Source organism: Aplidium turbinatum, chromosome 9 (assembly GCF_918807975.1).
Source record: "Aplidium turbinatum chromosome 9, kaAplTurb1.1, whole genome shotgun sequence".
Lineage (NCBI taxonomy): Eukaryota > Metazoa > Chordata > Ascidiacea > Aplousobranchia > Polyclinidae > Aplidium > Aplidium turbinatum.
In genome coordinates, this window is record NC_137480.1 from 25,380,374 (window position 1) to 25,390,751 (window position 10,378).

The window sequence follows — 10,378 nt, forward strand, 5'->3', positions numbered from 1 at the left end:
GTGTAGCGTTTTACATCATGCCCATTTCAAAGACCTTGCTAGCTATGCTTTAACATGTCTCTGCATCCCTGTCAGTAATGCAGTAGAAGAGAGGATTTTTCATTACTTACTGCAGTGAAAAAAAAACACGAAACAAAATGCAGACTGAGCTTTTGGAAACGATTTTGCGAATACAAATGGACATGCTGCTGAATGGAAAATGTTGCACAAACTTTGATGCCAGTGCCATAATGATAAGGCGTTTCACATCTGATATTGTTTATGGTGAAACTAGCAGTAACGAAATGGCAGAGGCGCTAGCATTCCTAGAATAGTAAGGAGTGTTCATTGTGGAAGGATGTTGGACATAAATGCAATTGATTTCTCTGATTTTGCAGTGTTGGGTGTTTAATGTAGCCTACAAGTAATTGTATTGGGTATAAATATTGTATACTATTTCATATTGCATTAAATGATATGCCAATATTAACTCCTTCTCACTAGTCACCAGGGTCTCACTGGTGGACGTTAATGGCTTTTTAGTCTACAGGATGATGCTTAGCCAAATGTTGTATGCATATTTCAGTTGTATTGTAATTGTTTCCATACCTATCTGTTTGTATTTTATGGATTGCATTTTTTCAGGAATTTAACTAAGCGATTCTTCTTTAACAGATAACATGTAAAACAATAGAACCTGGGTAAATATTATATAATTTGTTGTTGAAAGTAAGTGCAAAAACACCACTGATTTCAACAAAGAGAATAAAACCTCAGGTTTGGCCTTTTTTTCTATAATTTGGCCTTTTTGGGGATGCATTTGGCCTTTTTCGTTTAATCAATCTGGCAACCCTGCCACAGTTGAGTTCTGTCTTGCATACTGAGCTGCAGTTGCTTTGTTTAGTTTAACCTTTAGTAGAAGTGTTGTTTGCTGAGTTTTGTGAGTTAACCTTATTGTGTTTTAGGTTATGCAACTTCTTAGTTAATTAAAACCAACTTTGTTTATGTGACTAAATGTATGTTATTACAATTTAATTAACTAAGATTAGCGGCAAAGCTGGCCATGGAATAAAGTGCTGAAACCTGCAAGGTTTGATGTCAGCCCGAATACTCAGGATGCTGCAAAACTGTGGCGACACTGGCTTGTCACGTTTGAAAACTTCGTCGCTACTTTGCCGCCAGAGAACCTGAACAAATTGAATGTACTCATCAATTACGTGGCAGCCGATATTTACGACTTGTTCAGCGAAGCTACTACCTATGAAGACGCCTTAAGAGTTCTTATAGCAGCTTTCGTTAAAACACCTAATGAAATTTTTGCGAGACATGCCTTATCCACTCGTAAACAGCTTCCAGAAGAGTCCTTAGATGAACTTTTTCAAATTCTGAAGAATATGAGTAAAGATTGCAATTTTCAACAAGTGACTGCCGCTGTTCACAGAGATGAGGCCATTAGAGATGCTTTCATAAGTGGTATTTTAAATAGCAGTATTCGACAACGTCTCCTTGAAAACCAAACGTTAACACTTGCAAACGCATTTGATCAAGCGAGGGTTCTAGATGTAGCACGGAAAAGCTCGGAATGCTACAGAAGTCAGGATGTCGGTTTGTCGACCAATACATCATGTGTTGGAAAAGAAGAGTTTGCGTCTAAAAGTGTCGAAGAATCAACTCTTTCTTTTACAAAAAGAGCTTGCTTCTTCTGTGGTTCAGACTATCATTCCTGTACGTCGTGTCCTGCTCGCAAGGCTATACTTGCCACAAATGCAAGAAAAAGGGGCACTACCAGCGTGTATGTCGAGCAAAACCGACCAAGTCTTTAAACGCAACAGTTCGAAGTCTTACACTTGTTACAACAAGGCCTGTTGGTGTACCTGATAGTTTAAGAAAGTCCTCCATCCACGTCCTTGTTAACGATCGACATGCGACTGCCCTCGTTGACTCGGGAAGTACGGACAATTTTATTCACTCAGGAGTGGCAAAGCGTTGCTCCTTGAAGATAACTCCGAGTCAGGAAAGCGTTTCAATGGCCACTCAGAACTTGTGTGCTGAAGTTGAAGGACATTGCATTGCCAGTATTCATGTTTGCGATAAGCATTATCGTCTTAAACTGTTTGTGTTTCCAAACCTGTGTGCGGATATTATACTGGGACAGGATTGGCAAGCCAAACACGAAAGCGTAACGATCAAGTACGGCGGAGAAGAACCACCAGTAACAATCTGTAACTTGACCACCTTGGATGTTCCACCACCGCCGTTGTTTCTGCATTTGTCCCCGGAATGTAAGCCTACTGTCTCCAAGTCGCGTAGGTACAGTCGCGAAGATCACGATTTCATCAAGAACGAAACCGAAAGGTTTAAAACTTTCAGAAGGAATTATAGAGCCAAGCAACTCACCTTGGAGAGCACAAGTGGTTGTCACGAGAATGAACGTCAGAAAAAAAGGTTAGTTGTTGACTATTCACAAACTATAAACAAGTACACTAACCTAGATGCATATCCATTGCCAAGGATAGATGATACTGTGAACAAAATTGCGCAGTATCGTGTATTCAGTACCGTGGACTTAAAAAACGCTTATCATCAAGTCGCTATTCGAGACGAAGATAAAAAATACACTGCTTTCGAAGCTAATGGTCGGCTTTACCAATTCCGTAGAATACCCTTCGGTGTTACGAATGGTGTAGCTGCGTTTCAAAGAATTATGGACAATTTTATTTCTGGCGAACGTTTTTGTGACACTTTTGCGTATTTAGATAACGTAACCATTTGTGGTAAAGATCAAGCTCATCACGATCAAAACCTTCATCGCTTTCTGGAAGCAGCTAAATGTAAAAATCTGGTTTACAACGAAAAGAAGTGTATATTTTCCACGACAACTTTAAGCATTCTCGGAAACGTAGTTTGTAATGGTCAAATAAAGCCAGATCCCGATAGACTTAAACCTTTACAAGATCTTCCCCCTCCCTCCAACATGAAAAGTCAAAAGCGTGTTATGGGATTTTTTGCTTATTATTCACTGTGGATACGCAATTTTTCTGACAAAATCAGACCTCTCAATCAAAACAAATCGTTTCCTCTTAGTTCAGAAGCATTATCAGCTTTTTAGCAGCTCAAGCATGAAATCGAAAATTCAGTAGTTGTTTCTATTGACGAAGCACTACCTTTTCAAATTGAAACCGATGCTTCAAGGTGCGTCTACACGACGACTGTTTTCTTGCTTAAGCTAGCCAAACTTCTTGTTTCTGTTAATCGCAGTTTGTGCCGCTTACTTTTAAGAAAATGGGCGAGTAAGCGAGCCGTCGAGAAAAAATACGCTCCAGAGCGAAAAACTGGGCGCTTAAGTGAGTTCTCTTGCTTAGAAATGTTTTCCCGCCAAAATCTCAGGTTTCCTCTCAGCTCAGTATCCAGACAGGGCAGGGCGGTATCGTTAAAGGATTTCGTTAAGTTTTGATCCCAACCCGTTCTTATTAATGTTGCGGGCTGAACTGGCGGTGACCGTACTCGAAATAGCCCATAGAAAGCACAATATTTTCCAATTTCAAATCCAAAACAGGATCTCAGCAGAAAACCATTGCCATTGTACACTGGGTAATAAAAATAGCGGAGGAATGATCTTGCTGGTTGTTACCAGTCACCCACACTGACACGAAATTCTGTTTCCAACATTTCAACCTCATTGAGGTGTCTGAATGCTTCAATAAACAGTAAATTGCGGGTTTGCATCCTTCGCTTTTTGCAGCATTTTTTACACAACTTCTAGGAAGCCATGACTGAAAGACTGCAACAACTTCAATTGGTTAAAGAACAGTCAGTTGCTTGGTCTACTCTGCTGCGCGAACTGCTATGCTTTGGCGCGAACTTTTTAAAACGTGACGTCATTGGAGATTAGATACTCACGTGACCGCGATTCAAGCGAGCAAAATCTTCGTCGAGGTTGCCAGTGTAGACGAAACGAGCTTAATCACTAGCTTAAGCAAGAATTTCTAAGCAAGAACACTTTCTCGTGTAGACGCACCTTCAGAGTTTGCTTTAGCAGCAACGCTTAATCAAAATGGCCGCCCAGTGGCATTTTTTTCCAGAACTTTACAAGGGTCCGAACTGAAACATTCAGCAGGTGAAAAAGAGGCAGCCGCCATTATTGAATCTGTTCGGAAGTGGAAACACTATCTCACAGGCAAACAATTTACTTCAATTACTGACCAGAAGTCAGTTGCCTACATGTTTGACACAAAGCACAAAGGTAAAATTAAGAACGATAAAATCATGAGATGGCGCATTGAACTTTGTACTTATGATTTCGATATCATCTATAGATGTGGGAAAAAAACGTTCCAGCTGACACACTTTCTCGTATTAAATGCATGACACTGAGTAAAAATATCTTGAAAAGTTTACATGATTCTCTTTGCCATCCAGGTGAGACGTGCATGGCCCACTTCGTGAAAATTCGAAATTTACCTTTCTCACTCGATCAAATTCGCGATGTTATCCGATCCTGTAAAACTTGTTGCGAGTGTAAGCCCCGTTTTTATCGACCCAACGCAATGCATCTGATAAAGGCTACTCAACCTTTTGAAAGACTGAGTATGGATTTCAAGGGACCCCTACCGTCTACTAATCAAAACCGATTTATACTAGTAATATGTGATGAGTAGCCTACTCCAGATTTCCATTTGCCTTTCCTTGCAAAGACACAAGCACTAAAAGCATTTATTATTCATCTTCAAAAACTTTTTTGTGTATTTGGAATGCCAGCCTATGTGCATTCGGACCGAGGATCAGCGTTTATGAGCGAAGAACTAAAACGTTTCTTTCATGAAAAAGGCATCGCTACAAGCCGAACCACAAGTTATAATCCCACTGGAAACGGTCAAGTCGAACGTATGAATGGGACCATATGGAGAGCGATCACTTTAGCCCTGAGATTAGAACGCATGGACTGCCAAATAATTGTTGGCAAGACGTGCTAGATGATGTACTCTCTTTCTATCCGCACTCTATTATGCACAGCAACAAATCAAACGCCACATGAACGTATTTTTGCATATCAACGCAGGTCAACAACTGGAACTTCCATACCTTCATGGTTGACGACGCCAGGCCCCGTTCTACTGAAACGTCACGTTCGAGCATCAAAATATGATCCACTGGCAGAGGAAGTCGAACTCATTGAAGCAAACCCCAGTACGCTCATAACAGCTCGTTACATGCAGTAGTAGAGAAGTTCATTGTTTATTAGCAAAAAAGGCATTGATCTTCAGCTGTTTCGGTTTTGACACGGATTTGACACAGCTGTGGAGCTGCTTTTTACACGTGATAGTTTTTCACGCGAGAAAAAAGTTAATTAGTTTATACAGTAGGCTACTGCACGTACATTGTACAACTGTTGCTTTGAGTTGTTTAAAGGTCAGCTGCTGTAGAGCTGCTTTTTACACGTGATAGTTTTTCACGCGAGAAAAAAGTTAATTAGTTTATACAGTAGGCTACTGCACGTACATTGTACAACTGTTGCTTTGAGTTGTTTAAAGGTCAGCTGCTGTAGAGCTGCTTTTTACAGGTGATAGTTTTTCACGCGGGAAAAAAGTTAATTCAGTTAAAGTCCCTGCTGAGAACGACGTAGCAAAATAAAGGGAAGACATTTTGCAAGCAGCTAACTGGACTGGTGGACTGCTACTGCTAACTGGATTAAAAGACTGACCGTTCGTGGTGAAGGTGATGGCTTAAAGTGACGTTATAAACGAACAAAAGACGTCTGGGGACCAACAAAGGGTGCTGTTACATGCGAATTGACGTTATAGACGATGCTGTTGTAGCCGAACTACAATGTACGTAAAAGATAGGAATTCTGCCGGGACCGAGCGAAATGTGACGTAATAGGCGAATTGACGCTATATACGAAGCCGTTATAGGCGAATTCTACTGTATATGAGAATGGTAAAATTGAAGTTAGTTGCTTTCCACTGTCAACCATGTAGATAGGCTACTACATGTTTGTTTGTTAGAATACTATATCTTGTATCTTATCTGCGTCTGCTGTTTTTCGTCGTCAGTATCTAAATAACCCGGATTCCATTTGCTATATTTGCGGCAGTTTTACTATTCCTAGCCAAAGAAAAGACGTCAGTGCATTTGTCAAACAAGCCTACTTTGCATATTTTAAAATAAAACTTGGTGATCAACATAAGTCTTGGGCACCCCACAAGGTATGCAAGCAGTGTATCGAGAGTTTGCGGATGTAGTCCAACACGTGACAAATTGGCATTCGATATACACATGGGATGTGATGTGATGTGAATTGGGATGTGGTCGGCCTAGCTGAAACCAAAGTCATGAAAAGCCAAATTACAACTCATAACACTTCTAATCACAAACTGTTCCTATCAAGTAATGAAACCTCTCGATCTAACGGAGTCGGCTTCCTGGTACACAAATCCTATGCTCCCTTTGTGGAAGGATACCAACCTATTTCTGACAGACTTGCTGTGTTACGTCTTCAAGGAAAATTCTCAAAACTAGTTCTCATACAGTGCTATTTCCCTACCTCATCCCACCACGATGAGGAAGTCCAAGAACTATATGACAAAATCCAAGCTATCATTGACAACGTACCAAAAAGAGATCACCTCTTCATTATGGGAGACTTCAACTGCAAACTAGGTCAACTACATAAAACATTCCCGTCATCAATTGGAAAACACACTCTGGCGACCGCAAATACAAGAGGCGAACTACTGGGCCAGTTCTGCGTAAAAAACAACCTCCAAGTTACTAACACATGGTTCCAAAAGAAAAAGAAAATGTTGTTTACTTGGACCTCTCCTGATGGGAAGACAAAAAACCAAATAGACTTTATCCTATCACGCACCTCGTCTTCTAGACTAAACGTCCTGAACAGCTCTACCTTGAACACTCCTGACATATCAGACCACAGAATGATACGTACAAAATTTAGAATAAGCTTCTCATGGCCTCAGAAGCAGAAGCGGAAACCAATCCAGAGACCCCACCTTATGAAACAACAAGAAGTCGCTGAACACTTCCAAGTAAATTTACAAAACAGATATGCCACCTTACAGCAAATGACAGACCCAGAGTCCATACAAGAAGCTATAACCGCAGGACTACGGGAAGAATCAGAAGTTGTTCTTCCCAGATATATGCACCATGACCAACCGAACTGGATGTCGCAACAAACTAAAAAAGCCATCCAATCTAAACACAAAATTAGAAAACAACATGGATCCTCATCTACTCAATATAAAATCGCTAAATCTGAGTCGAAGAAGCTCGTGAAAAAAGACCAAATGAAGCAATTAGAAGATAAAATCGATGAACTCAACACCTTACCTCCACACAAAATCTATTATGCTGCCATAAAGAAACTTAAAGCAAAACCTAAAAACATCAGTTGGGGAATTAAAGATGCAAAAGGAAACATCCTCACGAGCAAAAGCTGTATCCTCGAACGATGGGCAAAATTCTATGAAGAACTCTATCACGACAATCCGCAACAGATACTCATCGATGACTCTGCCTCTGACGAAATCCCATCTATTTTAAGAAGCGAAATATCTAATGCTATAAGCAACTTAAAGTATGACAAATCTCCCGGTATAGACGGCATTTACTCGGAATACCTCAAAGCAGGAGGCGAACCTCTAATCACAGCACTGCTTCATCTCTTCAATTCTATCTTAACAACGAAAAAGATACCCAGCAATTTTAAAGAAGCTCTAATAATTGTAATCTACAAGAAAGGCAATAGACTCGACTGCAGCAACTACCGTCCAATAAGTCTACTCAGTCATGTATACAAACTCTTTATCACTATCATTGCGGCACGCGTAAAAAATGACCTATATGCATCCCTCCCCCCTACACAAGCAGCCTACCAACCAGGAAGAGGAACAATCGAGCAAATCTTAGCGCTGGAACAAATCATAGAAAAGTCTATTGAATTCAACAATCCCGTTCATATCACCTTCATTGACTTCAAAAAAGCGTTTGACAGTGTTAAATTACCCTACCTTTGGCAACTTCTGGATAAAACTTCCATCAACAAAAAATACATCAACCTCTTGAAAGCAACGTACGACGATTCTAAAGCACTAATCAAAACAGACATCGGAACAACCAGACGAATTGATATTATAAAAGGTGTTAAGCAAGGAGATGTCTTGTCTGCTATCCTGTTTTGCATCGTAGCGGCTGCAATAATCTCAGAAACAGAAAATAAGTGTACAACTGGATTCACCATCGGCGGTCATGTAATATCCAACTTAAGCTACGCAGACGATATGGCCATTTTGAATAATTCTAAACTGAAAATGCAGGAATACCTAGATGCTCTGTCAAAAAATGCTGCTAAATTCGGCCTCCAAATAAATGTGTCCAAAACCAAATGTATGACAACCGACAAAACTAACAACACACTCAATCTCACTCTCTATGGAAAACAAATAGAACAAGTACCAGAATTCATATATCTTGGCCACCGACTATCCGCAACCAACGATGGAAAGACTGCAGTGCAACACCGAATTGGCTTAGGCTGGGCAGCATTTGAAAAGAACAAAAAGATTCTAACATCCAATAGACTCCCAATCAAACTGAAAGCAAAAATTTTCAACACCTACGTTTTACCAGTCGTGCTGTACGGTCTAGAATGCGTAAATTGGACATCATCAACAATGAAAAAACTCACTACCTTCCAAAATCACATCATGAGAAGCATGACCAACAAAAGGTTACTTGATCACATAAAAATAGAAGATCTTTTAACTATGACAAAACTACATCCAATTGCAGCAATAATAAAATCAAACGTTTTAAAACTGTTCGGCCACACTAAAAGATCACAATTCGGAATCAGCAAACTTTGCACAGAAGGCAAAGTAGAAGGAAAAAGAAAACGTGGCAGACAACCAAAACGATGGCAAGACAACATTCAATCATGGACCGGACTCCACTTGACGACACTGGGCGAGTTGGCTCAAAATCGCCACTCTTGGAAACAAATAAGCCATGTTGATGCGCAATCTGCCGCAGGCGGAGATAACGACTAATGATGAATGATGATACACATGGTTTGGCGAGAGCCTAAAGATCATTACACAGACTAAACTGTTACTTTTGCTTGGTGCAAACTTCAAGGTATAAAAAGAAAAACAAAAGTAAAATTGAGTATCCAAGTCTTCCATCAGCTATACGTCCAGTGCCTCATTCAGCTGAAATCCCAGTCCCAGTTATCGTTCAACCACCTATGCTAGAAGATTTGAATGATGATGAATGTTTTAGTGATGGCAAGCCTAATGATGAAAATTTTGAAATTGAAGATGATTCAGAACGTGGAGTACTCCATCAACATGAGTTGAATGATTTGGCACGAGATTTGGGACTAGGAAAAAAAGCTTCGGAACTATTAGCATCCAGACTAAATGATAAAAATTTGCTTGGAAAAAGAACGAAGGTATCATACTTTCGATCGAAAGAAAGTGCGTTTTTACCGTACTTTCGAAGGGACGGTAGCTTTGTGACCGAGATCTGACCTTAAACCTGGTGATCCCAATATTCTACATGAGCCACTTGTTGACAGAGAAAAAAGTATTTTCCCACCTCTGCATATAAAGCTCGGCCTAATGAAGCAATTCGTTAAAGCATTGGCAACTGAAAGCAATTGTTTCAAATAGCCTACCTCGTTTTGGCTTTTCCTGGCCTGTCAATACAAAAAAATAAGACTGGTGTATTTGATTGTCCACAAATTCGGCAACTGATCAAAAATGAACGTTTCGGTGGTTCAATGTCAGAATTGGAAGAAAATGCGTGGTTAGCCTATCATTTAAAAACCTTGTCAAGGGATTTCTTGGGAATACACGGGCAGAATCGAAATTATATCGAAATTGTTCAGAAGCTATCGGAAAGCTACAAAGAACTCGGCTGCAACATGAGCATCAAGATGCATTTTTTGCATAGCCATCTTGATAATTTCCCGGAAAACCTTGGTGCGGTCAGCGATGAGCAAGGAGAAAGATTCCACCAAGATCTGAAGCTGATGGAGGAAAGATATCAGGGAAGATAAGACGACTTGCATATGCTGGGTGACTATTGCTGGAGTATTAAGCGAGACTGTCTATAGCTCATGCCAGGAAAAGCTACAAGCGTAAATTTTTGCCCTAAAACTCCCTCTTTATTTGTCCTGCAGAAGCAATGTCCGTTTTAAGGAACAGAATATTGTTGTACAAATGTTTATTTGAAAACCATGGAGTTACTTTCGGTTGCTTGTAGTTCTTAAAACGTTTTACACAATAAACGCAGATGTCTTAAATGTGGTACTTTTTGTGGGTTATGAGACAAAGTGGTGGCTGCCTAGCTCAAAAACTTGACGTGATAGAGAAAA

The 10,378-nt window shown here is 40.2% G+C and overlaps 2 protein-coding genes across 2 annotated transcripts; both read left to right on the top strand.

The window, feature by feature from the left end:
• The first annotated feature begins 1,373 nt into the window (after window positions 1-1,373).
• On the top strand, window positions 1,374-3,088 carry LOC145776837 (uncharacterized). The gene is made up of 2 exons (XM_082588058.1): window positions 1,374-1,704; window positions 1,812-3,088. Exons 1-2 carry the CDS (start codon window positions 1,374-1,376, stop codon window positions 3,086-3,088), a joined length of 1,608 nt encoding a protein of 535 aa, XP_082444184.1.
• A 3,223-nt stretch (window positions 3,089-6,311) lies between these two features.
• LOC145776838 (uncharacterized) lies at window positions 6,312-10,060 on the top strand. Its single transcript, XM_082588059.1, has 3 exons — window positions 6,312-7,984; window positions 9,136-9,451; window positions 9,890-10,060. Exons 1-3 carry the CDS (start codon window positions 6,312-6,314, stop codon window positions 10,058-10,060), a joined length of 2,160 nt encoding a protein of 719 aa, XP_082444185.1.
• Window positions 10,061-10,378: the final 318 nt, after the last annotated feature.

What these genes read in the sequence shown, in the direction of transcription:
- LOC145776838 (XM_082588059.1), top strand. Translation starts at nt 6,312, where the DNA reads ATGAAAAGCCAAATTACAACTCATAACACTTCTAATCACAAACTGTTC. An exon ending in TTCATTGACTTCAAAAAAGC is followed by an intron (nt 7,985 to 9,135) that starts GTTTGACAGTGT and finishes GCAAACTTCAAG; the next exon opens with GTATAAAAAGAAAAACAAAA. An exon ending in TGCTTGGAAAAAGAACGAAG is followed by an intron (nt 9,452 to 9,889) that starts GTATCATACTTT and finishes GAAATTGTTCAG; the next exon opens with AAGCTATCGGAAAGCTACAA.
- LOC145776837 (XM_082588058.1), top strand. Translation starts at nt 1,374, where the DNA reads ATGAGTAAAGATTGCAATTTTCAACAAGTGACTGCCGCTGTTCACAGA. An exon ending in TGGTTCAGACTATCATTCCT is followed by an intron (nt 1,705 to 1,811) that starts GTACGTCGTGTC and finishes TAAACGCAACAG; the next exon opens with TTCGAAGTCTTACACTTGTT.